At 46.9% G+C, this 13215-nt stretch overlaps 1 protein-coding gene across 1 annotated transcript in view; it reads right to left on the bottom strand.

Annotated features, from left to right (window-relative positions):
- Positions 1-13215, bottom strand: part of CSMD2 (CUB and Sushi multiple domains 2) — a 546707-nt gene that overhangs the window by 244926 nt on the left and 288566 nt on the right. The window contains exon 10 of the mRNA XM_053660680.1: positions 8230-8351. Within this exon, the coding sequence (XP_053516655.1) occupies positions 8230-8351 (122 nt within the window). The remainder of the gene's footprint in view (positions 1-8229; positions 8352-13215) is intronic.

The following is a 13215-nucleotide window of genomic DNA, read 5'->3' as shown; positions in this document are numbered from 1 at the left end:
AAGGAAAAGGGAAGGCACCCTGGGACAGGCTGTGCCTGGACGGAGGACTTAAAGGGCCAGGTGTGTCTATGCACCAGGAGTTCGGTCCGGAAGCTGGGGCTGCCTGACCAGGGGTAGGTCTGGGCCCTGTGTCCTCTGCTGGGGCAGGGAGAGAGTTGTTGTTTATCACATACGTTTAACTGGTCAGATCACCAGGTTGTGTTTTAAAAATATAGGTTTGGGGCACCTGTCCCGATCCACTGAATCAGATCTTGGAGGAAAAAGCTTTGAAATTTGTGTCTTTAAGACTAAGACAGCCCGAATGGCCAAGGAGGGGTTCACACTTCCCAAGGAAATCCCAATCAATGAGAGAACGCGAGGCTGCATCCAGAGCAGGCCAGCCTCACTCTCAATGCAACACTCTCAGCTCCCACTCGAGCTCAGGCGGCCGAGGTCCTACTGGGGGGATGGGATTCCAGGAAGGGTCCTTAGTTCCACCCATATACAGGTACCTGGGATGCATAATCACCCATGATTATGAGGAGACCAAGGGACATGTGTTCTGGCAAAACTCTCAGCCCTTTCTCGGAACAGCATTTTCCTTCATTCCTTGCAAAGGCAGCCTCTGTGTTCTCAATCCCATCCGCCCGTCACGTACTCCAGAACCTCCCTCCACTCACCATCCTCTTTCTCCTACATCTTCAGTCTTCCTCTTGCTCTGCCCTCAGCCTATAAACACATGCAAATTTCCAAACACCCTAAGTAACCCAACTCCTTCTCCCCACCCGACCTCCCTTATACATCCTTTACTCCTTCCTTCACTTCACCATGAATCCTGTCAAAAGGACTGTCTACACTACTGCCCTCTGGAGCCTCTCCTCCCATCCATTCACCCCTCACCCCACTACCATGTCTGCCCCCAGAGCTCCACTAAAAGGTCTTCTTCCAAGGCCAAAGCCAACAGCCTCTTCAGTTCTTTTCCCACAAGACCTTTCTCACCATTGCCATCATCATCATATCCTGGTTGGAAACAATTCCAGCTTTTGCAGCATGACTCTCCTCGTGCCTTTTAGATTGATATTTCTCAGTTTCCTTCACTGGACGTCTTTCATCTGCAAGGAAGATGTTCCCAGATCCATTCTGAGTCTTCGAATTCTCTTTGCTCTTTCTAAGAAGGGTTGTCCATTCCTTGGGCTTCTTCTCCCGCCCAGGTGCTGATGAACGCAGATTTATCCGGTTTCCAACCAGTGTACCCACATACCCTCAGATGAACTGCAGGCACTTCAAATGCACCATATTCCCCTCTTGACTGCTGCGATGCTTGTTTCTCCCCTTGTATTTTCATTTCAAAGCCTCCCACTGGTCCAAGTCAGAGAGCACTGGGTCATCATGCCTTCGTCCATTGAATGAATGTTTACTGAGTGCCTACTATGAGCCAGGCGCTGTGCTGGTCACTTGGGATATGTCACATGAAATACCATGTTGAAAAAGGTCCCTGCTTCTCCCTCGGTCCTCACATCCAATCAGTCGCCAAGCCCCATCCCCTCCCCTATATATCTCTCAAATATCTTTCTTCCTCCACATTTCCAAATTTTGGTTGATGCCCTCATTTTTCTTTTTTACTTGGGTAGCTGCTTCAGCCTCCTAACTGGTCTCACCCCCTCCAGTTTCCTCTCCACTCCTACCAGAGCAATCCTTCAGAAACTCAAACCTCCTGCCACTGCTCTGGTTCAGGAGAGGAGTGGCCCTCATCCTTCCCAAGGCTGATCCCAGCGCTGCCAGTCCTACCAGCTCCCATCCAGTCTGAGGCCTCGTTCCCTCCATCCAGCAGCACAGCGAGTGTGTGGGCAATAGAACCAGAAAGACTGGGTTTAAATCCCAGTGCTGCAGCTTACTGCTACAAAAAAAAAAATACTAACCTTTAACCTATTATGATTCAGTTTCTTCATCCATCAAATGGGTCTATCAAAACCTAATCAATGGTGCTATTATGCAAATGAAATAAAACCATTTGCATACAGGGCTTAGCTCAGTGCTTGGCACATAACAGGCATGCAATGAGAGAGCTATCATTATTATTAACAACAGTCTAACACATCTGCCCTTAGAAACCTGTTTCAGGAAAAACCCAAGCCTCTCTGGCAAGATGTAGGCTCACAGTGGTCTGGATCCCACTGCTCTTTCCATCCTCATCTTGATCTGGGCACGGCCCCCTAGCTGCCTTTCAGTTCTAAAAGGCGGTTCCAAACCTCAGGGCCTTTGCACATGCGTCCACTCTGAGCTATTGATTTCCAAGCCTATGCATTCTTCAACACCCTGCTCCAATGTCATATCCTTTGTGAAAACTCCCTGACTTTCCAGTTAGCAGTGTCTTCCTAGGTTTTCCCATTGCATCCAGACACACCTCCATTAGCATTTGTCTGTACTCTGGTTTTTTATTTACATGCATATCTTCTCTCCTTGTGTGCATGTGCCCCGGGGCAGGTATTATATCTACCACCAATGAGTGAAAGAATGCTCATTTCAGAAACACACTGTGGACCTGGAGGGGCTAGGCTTTTGGCGGAAGGGGATGTCTCCAGGTGACTTGGACAGGCAGTCCTTGAAGACCTGCGCTTCTCTCCTGTGGGCTGGTGACCAGAGTTAGGAACACACTCTCCACTTTCCCTGCTTGTTGTAGGAAGGCAGCTCTGATTCTTCAGTCATAGACTTGAGTTTGCACACTCACACCCTACTTCCTGCACTGTGGCTCTGTGGCTCTTCTCCCACAAGCCACTGGGAAGAGATGCCCTGCAGCCTTCCTGGGCTTCCCCGGGACTCCCTGGAGCTCCCTGGGAACGTGTGAGGATGCTAGGAACACCCTTACCCTTTGGCACAGCCTGACCCTGAGGGAGTGCCTTTCAGAGGGGTCTGGCTTCAGAAACCCAGGCTGGAGGGACCTCCTGCAGAACGTGTCGGAGACTGACAGACATGGGGCCACTGGCTCCCACACACCAGCCAAGGGTAGGCCTTCTGGGGGTGAATCGAATTGCTTCTCAGAAAATTATCAGGTCCTACTGACAAGTCCCCCTGTACCCCACTTTCATGTTCAAAGGAAAATAGAAATGAGCATCTTTAACAATGCCTGAGAGACAGCATTCCAGGCACCAACTTAATAACCTCATGGGAGTAAGTCCTTCCTGTTCAGCCTCCACCCTCAGCCCCACGTGGCTGGAGCGCCCTCCCCACTGATTCCATTCGTCTTCAAACAGTTTGAGGAAATGTGGGACTTCCTTGTAAAATGCTCTGCGGAGGAAATCTATTTCCAGCATTTACAGCAGTGTGGTCCTAGGCTCCTTGACCAAACAATTAAAAAATTTTAAATAAAATGTAAAAAAAAAACAAAAAGCCTGTCGGCGGGGTCCTAAGGGGTACATTGATGTTTCTCTCCTCTCTCCTTCCTTCCTTCTAAAAGTTAAAAAAACCCCCCAAAAAACCCACCCCAACCTTGTTACTAGTTAGGAAGTGTTATAATTGAATTAGATCTGCCCAAAACTCCTGTGTTGAAGTTCTAACCCCCAGTGTGATGGCAGTTGGAGACGAGGCCTTTAGGGAGATAATTAAGGTTAAACGAGGTCATGAGGGTGGGGCCCTAATCCAACGGGGTTCCTGTCCATACCAGAGGAAGGGGAGCCACCAGGGAGTCTCTCTGCAGGTGGGCAGAGGAAAGGCCATGTGAGGACACAGTGAGAAGGGAGACATGTACAAGCCAGGAGGAGAGTCCTCCCCAGAAAGTGAACTTTCTGGCCTCTTGACGGTAAACTTCTCACTTCTAGGACTGTGAGAAAATAAACATCTCTTGTTGAAGCCCCTCAGTCTCTGATAATTTGTTGTGGCAACACGAGAAGACAAATACGGTCGGAATACTCGGAGCCCAAAGCGAGGTGACTGCAGGGGCCCAGACCGTGACTCAGCACGAAGCTGGCTTTGGCCTTGAGGGCATTTTTAAAAGACTGGTAAAATAGAGCTTTGGTTGTCAGGGCCTGGTGGAAAAGAGAAAACTAGAAGCAAAGGTCAGAGCTCACGGGGTGGGGGGCTCTAACAAGACACCCCTGAGCAAAGCTAGGCTACTTCAAGCTGCTCCCTTAGGGAGAGCTAGAAATAAGCCTGTCTTCCTTCTTATCAGCCACCACCCCCCTCTGGGTGGATCTGGAGGCTGTTTATCTCAGAGCCTGGCTGCGTGGACAGCAAACTGAAACGTCCCCCGAGAGTCCATCACGGTAAGTCCACTTTTACAGTTTTTTGCCTCCAGATGACTTGGGTTGTTTGGAATCTTCATACTGAGAATTTATTCCGAAGATGCTTCTGTGTGCCACCAGGCACCAGGCAGAAGCGAATGTTAACTCCCTGTGGAAGAAGCTGCCTTCCACTCAGGTCCCACGGAACCCCACAGGCAAGTCTAACCACCTCGTCAAAGCTACGAAACGAAGAGAAACCACAAACAACAATGTCAGACCTGCAAAGGCTCAGATGCTGGGGCCAACAGACACAATGTATAAAATAAACATGTCTGATACATTTAAAGAATTAGGATCTAAACAGGAGTAAGGAGTGAGGCACTGTAAGACGTAGTCAGGAACGTCTGAAAAAGGGCCAAACAGAACTTTATAAAAGGAAATACTTGAAATTAAGACAAGTCTTCAGTGAATGCATTGGACAGAAGTTAGACATAGCCAAACGGAGTGAGTAAATACAATGAAACACAGAATATATGACAGGACTTAAGAGACACAGAAGACAGTGGGAATCATTAATATGCCGTGCCAGACTTCCAGAATAAGGAGAGGCAACAGCTGAAAAGATAATGGCTAAAAATTTTCTCAAACTAATGCAAAACACAATTCAGAGGTTCATGAAGCTTAATGAAATCCAGCAGGATAAATACCGAAATACCAACATGATTGTGCAACTTTTACAGAACACTGAAGATAAGTGACAGACCATAAGAGCAGCCAGAAGACTATCACACAAAGGAATGAGAGTAAACTTATAGCAACACTGGCAGCTTGAAGACAATGGGATAATATTTCTGTGTGCGCAGACCATATCATTATCAACCAAGAATCAGACACCTCGTGAATATCAACATTCTTTCAAGAAGAAAGAGAAAAACAGACATTTTAAGACCAAAAAAACCTGGAAAAGTTTGTCATTAAGAGGAAAACAAATTTTAAAGCATGTATTTTAGACACAAAGTGGTTTCAAAGAGAAGAACTGATATGTAAGAAAGAATAATAAACAAAGTAACAGTAAATATGTCAGTAAATCCAAATGGACCTTGGTTTGATTAAACAGTAGCAATCGTGACTTGTGGGCAAACATGTGCTAAGACCTCTGATTTTTCAGGAGGGACATAAACCTCCTGAATGTAGACAAACCTCCTGAATGTAGAATGTAAATGTAAAGACTATTTACATTAGACTTTATTAAGTGTGCATATGAGCATTTCAGGGTAACCCCAAAAGAACCGAAATGACTGCAGTTTTAACGGTCCAAATTTTCCAGTTACAAGACAGACTGTGAGAAGCTACACACAGGACACACACACAGCACTGGGGAGCAGAATGGCTGAAAGCAAGAAAAGACTCATTAAAGTAAAACGAAAAGAGCACTGACGTAACCGCCGGGGAAAAACTTCCAGATCGATACATCACTACAGATAAAGAGAGTTGTTGCTAACTATTTTTGAAAAATTTCAGCTCACCAGCAAGGTACATAGTTCTCAAGTTGCATGCTCTAATAACACAATCCCCAAAATTTTAAAGCAAAAATCAAGAGAACTTCCAGGAAAAATAGACACAACCACCCCCAGAGTGGGAGGTTTAATAGGCCTCTCTCTCCAATTGACGGATCAAGAAAACAAAATCAATGCCGATAGAAAAGACTGAAGCTTGATGTAATGGAACATAAAAACTACAAAATACACATTACTTTTCCAAGCACATGCAGAGTATTTGTAAAAAATGACCATTTCTGGTCCAAAAAGAAAGTCTCGACAAATTTCAAATGATTCATACATAGACAATGCTCTTGGACCACAAGCTTTAGAACCAATAACAAAAAGGCAGCTAGAAAAATCCTTTGTTTGAACATTAAAAAATACTTCTAAAGTTGTGGCTGAAGGATGAAAGAATAATAGAAGTTGGATAATATTCAGAACTGAACTGTAACAGATAGACCACATACAAAAACCCATGGGAATATAGTCATAATAGTCCCTGGAGGGGCACTTATAGCATTAAATGCTTAAATCAGACAGAAAAATAATAAATTATGCATCAAATTGAGATGGTAGAAGAAGTAACATCATAAATCCAAATAAAATAGAAAGAAGAAAATAAAGATGAGCGTAACTGATAAAATAGGAAATAAGTATATCAAAAGAAGTACTAAGAAGATCAAAGTTGGTTCTTCGCAAAGCCTGGAAACAGGTAAAACCTATGGCAATTTTGCTAAACAAGATACAAAATAAGAAAGGAAAAGGGGAATAAAATACACAACAAAAATAGTATGCACAACTTTACACTTAGTAAATTTGAAAATAAAATGGCCTCAAGACAAAAGCAGACAATTTAAATCATCCTTTAGTCATAAAAAGGTTAATCTATAGTTTAAAATCTTCCAGCAAAGGAGCAGTAGAGCCACGTGGCTTTGCTAAACAGTTCTGCAAAACTTTCAAAGTGAAAGGTGTGCCAGCCTTCACTTGTAACTCCACAGAACAAACGCAAGGGGAGGCAACCCTTGCCACATTGTTTCATGAGGTTAGCGGTATCTTGGCAACAATACCTGACAAGGGTAATATGGAAAAAAAAAAAAAGGCCAATCCCGGTAACAAAATAGAAGCAAATGACTAAGTGAAATTCTGGCAAATCCATTTCAGGTATGTATAAAAATGATAATACTAAATGACCAAGTTGGGTTTATACCAGGAATGGGAGGTTGGTTTAACATTAGAACAATCAGCGAATGCATGTAACTCACCACAGTCGCAAAATGAAGGAGCAGATGCTATGATTGTATTGATACAGAAAGGTGCTTGATAAAACAGCATCTCCTCACAATTAAAGTTCTTAGCAAACTAAGATTAGAAAGAGATTTTTAAAAAGCTTCAGCAAACACCATAATGACGAAGTAAAAATGTTCTATTTAACATCCAACAAGGACAAGAGGGCCCACCGTCATCACGGTGGCTTGGTGTGATATTTGAGGATAAAGCTAGAACACTGGACAAGAACAAGAATGAAGAGAAGGTATAAGGACTGGAAAGAAATAAATAAAACCACCATTTGGGAAGATGATTGTCCTATGTAGACAACTTCAAATAATTCACAGACAAATTACTACAAGACAGTTGCTATACACAAAAATCAAAGAATAAAAAATAACTGCATTTCTAAATACCAGGGAGACATGGGTAGAAAATAAAATTTTAAAAGATATGATTTACAAGAGCAACAACAAATATAAGATATCTACAAGTGACCATATTAAGAAATGTATAAGATCTGTAATGGAAAAATCCAAAAGCTTATTGAAAGCTGTTAAAAAGAAGCCCTAAGTCAGTAGGAAGATATACCATGCTCATGGATGGGAGGGCTCAGTGTTCCAGACACAACTGTTCTCTAGGTGACCTGTACTTTCGGTGTAAAGATTCCAGCAGGCTAGACAAAGGGCATGTCATACACACATGCGCGCGCACACACACACACACACATACACACACACAAGAACTAGATGTAAAAATAACACATGAAACGCACACAACAGAAAAATCTTAGGGCCATAACTGAGTGAAGTTGATTAAGACTATACACAACACGATTACATTTATATGGAGTTCACACCCTGGCTTACTAAACAATGCATTTTTAAGGATCCAATTTACGTGTGAGCTGGAATGATAAGCACATGATCAAGGCAGTGCTCACCTGAGGGACAGGGAATGGGAAGGAACTGGTGACAGACACATGTCAATCACTACGGTAACTGACTCAGCTATGCAGGCGTCTATTATACTGATGTTTTTATAGCTTGTATTTTATAAATACACTTTGTATCTATGTGATGCTTAATGAAAACAGTTTTAAAGAACTGCCTACCAAGCTACCACAACCAAGTTCTGGGTTTGAAACCCTTGCAGACCAAGTGTCCCCAACGCAGCCCCGCCCACAGGACACCCCACCCCACCCCCACACTCCCCAAAAGCCCTACCTTGGCAGGGTTGAGAGCCGTGATGACCCACACGCAGTGTGCGTTGTTGTCGTACTGAATAGGGAAATTGGGGGACGTGATGATGCCCGAGGGGCCCCGGAGGTGGGCATCACACATGCGGGCTGCGGAAAGAAGATGAAATTTAGTTTAGACCAGGTCCGGTTCCCATCCCCACCTCTCACCCCCAGCCCAGGAGAGACTGAAGTCTGTGCGGGCTCAACCCAGACGTGACCTTCTGCCTTCTTCCCTCATAGTTCTCAGCAGGTTCAAGGGGAAGTCCCAGTGTCTGGAGCACTGGGGTAGGGCAGGCCCCACGTGCCCCGCCTGGCCTCCCGCTCTGTGTGCAATGATGGACTTCCACGGTGAGGCTAAGCCAGCCCGCTACCACCTCCCCTCCTCACTGATCAGCAAGGCCACCGAGAGGGTGTGGCCCAGTACTCCTCCTGTCCACCTCAGTCTAGATGGGCACCGGACACCTATGGGCCTGCTGAGGTGCCCACTCCTTGCTCTGCTGACCTGCCTGTGCATCCCCATGGGCTCTCAGGCCTCCTGAAGTAGAACCTCAGGAGGTCCCCATCAAGGCTATCTCATTAGGTCTAGAATATCTGTGCCCGAGGCCTCTGCCAAGGCCCCCAGCTCAGGACCAGGGACCCGAGAGATCGCAATGCCAGTCCTGGACTTCCCGACCCCTCCCCACCCTGAGCACGTGCCCAAAACTGGCTTTTGACTGGAAGCATAAAGATTCAAGGTGAATCAGAAGTGCTCCACTCAAGTAGATATAAAGTGTTATCAATCACGGCTTAATCTAATTAAGCTCTTTAAAATAGCTTCCAAACTAATTAGATTAAGTAGTGATGGATAACCGTTAAGGTACTACATTGTACCTAGGTGTTTGCCTTCTTTAAAAACATGTTCTTTGGCCCTTGCCACTTCATTCTTCAATGTTAGCGCTCAGTGGTTTTATTAAAAAGAGTTCTAAGAGCCTGTTCCGTGGCTGTCTGCATGGCAATTTATCCTAATTGTAGGCAAAGAGCCTAAGAGTAAAGAAATAGTGAGCCAACGCAACAAGCCTAAGTATATAAAATGAAAGTAGTGTCAAGCCTGGTTTCCTCTGCTGGGGCGAAGTATCCTGGAGCTGCTGTCCGTGCGGCCCGGGGGGGGGGGGGGGGGGGTGGCCACATAGACCCTTCCTGCGAGCGGCGGGGAAGCAGTTGCTGCCGCTCTCAGACATAATTCATCTTGTCTCATTTCAAGCGCTCATTCCTGCACTCACTCATTCCACCATTTACTGAGTGCCCATTACGGGCCAAGCAGACAGCGGGGAGGAACAAACCCCCAAAGACACAGCCCCTCCGCCCTGAAGGGCCAGTGATGAGTGGAGGAAATAGGCAGGAAACGGAATCTGGGGGAGCCGGTGCTGTCCCAGGGTTATTTGCCAGAAGCCGCTGGGTCAGATTTGCTCCTTCTTCTATTCTAGCTCATCACCTTCACTGAGGACACTCCTGGTAGCTCACCCAGATGCACCTAAAGGACCTTCCCCCTCGCCCTGAGCTCAAATGTCAGGTGAAGCAAGCTTGCACAGAGCCCTAGGGGAGCCCTCTGCTCCCCTACTGTGTGCCCAATCGCTTCTGTGATTCTCTTCGGAGAAACACTTGGATTCATAGCTTGTGCTTGAAACAACTGGGCCTGAAGGCAGCGGCCCGGGTGAGCAGAGTGCGGGCTGTGGGTTTACCAACTTAGCCTTCTGGGTTTGAAATGGGCTCACTGCTTGTTTAAGCTGGGATATGTCAAAAAAGCTCTCCGACTGATTCTGTTGTTCGCCTGTAAAAGGGGGCCGTGATATCGTGCCCCCGCCAAGGCACAGTGAGGAGGCAGTTACGTGAGGTGGCAGGTGTGAAGGCTCACCCTGGGCATGGGGCACTGTCTGCGTCCAGCAAAGGGGAGCTCATGGCTGGGCTCCGATGCCATGTCCATTCCATTTCACTGGGCCCCAGATTTCTCTCAAGGCTCAAGTGCGTTTTTCTACCGTTCCTGAAGTCTCTTTAGATGGGTTTGTTTTTCTTCCTGTGACCACACTTGAGGCTACAACATCATTAAACGAGTGGGAATAAGATCATCAGAAGCAAGGCCACGATCTCAGCCCGCCTCTGTGAGGAGAGCCCGTGCATTCGGAGCCCTAGCCCTGCAGGGAACCCTTGCAAACCTCCCCAGCATCATCTCATCCCTTGTCTGGAAAGCCAGGCCGTGCTACCTTAAAAGCCCTCAGCTTCAGGCTCAATTTATCCTGTGCTTGTTTCCAAAAATTAGATGGTATTTGCAATCTGTTGAAATATGCTGAAGGTAATTAGAGGGAGCAGGTCAAAAAGGCATTTACCACTTTAAGAGCTTAGAAGGAATTAACTACAATATTACAATCTGCAGATATTTAGCACGGAGCACCTTGAAATAGGTTCTGAATGGAGCATCAGCTCCTTTTCCCCTCTGCTGCCTCGGTAAGGTCAGGGGGTCTGTGGACAGACAGACTTCCTCCTGGACAGCCAGCCCCTGGGAGCCCACCAACAGATGGAGAGTCCATGCCTGCACCCCACATGGGCTGGCAAGACGGTAGATGCTCAGACAAGTTCTGAATACACAAACAAACACATGTTTATGTTTCTCTTTTTGCCTTTTCTCATGAACTTTTCTGCTGGGTAGCTGTCAGGAGACCTCCCGGGGACCTCGCAGGCAAAAGCTCTGCAGCTACTCCCTCTCTTCCTCTGGACACCACTACTCCACGTGACAGGATCAGTATTCCAGGGGCCACAGCCGGGCAGCTTCTGTACCCACAGCCGGTTCTGGCACTGAGACGACTTGGCACCGAAAAGGAAACTGCTTCAGATACAAATGCCTCTGGCCTTCTACCTCCCCCCCAATCTGATTCGAACACTACTCCTTGCTGCCCTCCCATGCTGCTGCTTCTACTGACCTGCCTCCGCATCCTTGCCACAGTCTTCTGGAACCATGGCCCCACCGCCAACTCCAAGGCAAACAAACCTGACCTGCATCTGCAGCCTCTTTCATCACCTCCTGCTCCAGCTCCTGCGTGGATGGAAGCCTGTCTCCCCCCTGCCCAGCCCACTGCTTCCTCTGTAGCTTCCTCCCACCCTCCTGTATGTTGCCCACAGACATCTGCTGAACCCCTGGAGGAACTCTCCATTGGCCTTCATCTAGGGCTCATTCCACTGGCACCAGCATTTTCTCTCTACCCTGTTTTCTCTTCTGTCCTTACCCAACGTAGAGCCCAAGGTCCACCCATGATCATTTTCTTGCAAATCCACCCAAGTTCCTTGCTCCCTTTTCCTTTAATCAGTTGCCTGGAAGACATCGGCTGTGAATGAACCTCTCCATCTACATTCTCTAGACTTAACCTCATACAGTTAAGCTTTTCTGGAGAAAAAAAATCACATGAGTGAAAGATTGATAGCACTGTAAATTCATGATTACTCACCTCAGAAAAAAATCCCAGATATTGCCCAGCAACTATTAAGCTCATCCTCCTGCTCTGCTCAAAGATCCTTTCATGCCTCCCTACATGCTCCTCAGAACTCTGGCCCTCCCCTCATCCCCCTTACTGTCAGTTGGTGACCCTGTTTCAGTATTTGTGAATGGACAGATGACGTCTGGCAGGCACGCACCCTCTCCCATAGCCCACTCCGCGATTCTGTCTGCTTACATGCTCATCTCCTTCCCTCCAGTTCCTTTGCCTTTTAGAGCCCAGCCTCCCTCCTCACGAGCTCTGGTGCCCCTGCCCAAAGTCAACCGCGACCATGGCCATACCTTGGATTTGCTGTTCTGAACTCCGTGAGAGTCCATCTGTGAGATCTTAACCTCCATCATCCCATTCTTTCCCCTGCCACCTGTGCACCTAGCAGAGCGACTTGATCTTGATGTATCTGTTCTCCTAAGTCACAGGACCCTCCAGCCTCTCACTCCCTCATGCCGACTCATCCATCAATGCTCCATCGACCCTTCTTCTTTCACTAGTCTGGACCTCAGCACCGTTACCAATGGCTCCCTCGATGCTCTCAGATCTGCCTTTGATTGATTCTACCCTCTACCTTCTCTACTCAACCCTGGGTGCCGCAGTGCTGCCCGCAGACCATGGCGCCACCACAGGTTCGGCGTTTGCCATTGTAATTGAAGCTTCAGCCCAAATTAGTCCTTTCCCTGGTCTTTGTCCAGTTTCCTCCACAATTCCTTACAAGGAAATCTTCAACCATTTGCCAATCAGTTGAGCCACCCAGCTGACCTCTCTGTGGAGGATCTGACCGCACTGACCCTTCTCTCTTGGTGAAACTGGCATTCATCATCACTGCGATGCCTCTTGGCTCTCCTCCTACCTCTCTAACTGACCCTTCTCAGCTTCTGACTTGGCTCTTAACTCCTTAAAAGTGTTGTTTAGATCTGGGTACAAAGCATACGGGAGTTCTCTGCACACTTCTTGCAAAGTGTCTGTGAGTTTACAATTTTAAATCCAAGTAGAAGTTACAAGAAAGTGGGGGAGAGCTGTTCTACGCAGTTCCATGGAGTATACTGACTCTGAAGGGCGTGCAGGAGCAATTTCAGAGAAGTGTGTAGCAGAGCGTTTGCAGTACGGGTTTGAATTCTGGCTCAGCCGCTCAGCTCTGCGCCCGCAGGCAGGTTGGCTGGCCACACCAAGCCTGAGATAAATGTAAAATACGGGCACTTTCTTCATAAAGAGCTTATGAAAAATGCCCAGTGCGATGCTTTATACAAGTATAAATAGCTCAGTAAATGTGAGCTTTATCATAAGTATCTATATATATGTAGGTAAGGAACTTGGGAGCAATGGGGTGTGTACTCTAGCACAGTCAGTGAGTCACACAAGAGGATAACTACAGAGGAGGGGAGGGGAGGGGAGGGGAGGGGAGGGGAGGAGGCAGGTGTAAGAGTGGGGGAGGGGAGGCGGAGAGGTTGAGACAAAAC

This window comes from Artibeus jamaicensis, unplaced genomic scaffold, assembly GCF_021234435.1.
Source record: "Artibeus jamaicensis isolate MK-2021 breed Jamaican fruit bat unplaced genomic scaffold, CSHL_Jam_final scaffold_847, whole genome shotgun sequence".
NCBI lineage: Eukaryota > Metazoa > Chordata > Mammalia > Chiroptera > Phyllostomidae > Artibeus > Artibeus jamaicensis.
This window is presented reverse-complemented; position numbering and strand designations above follow the sequence as displayed.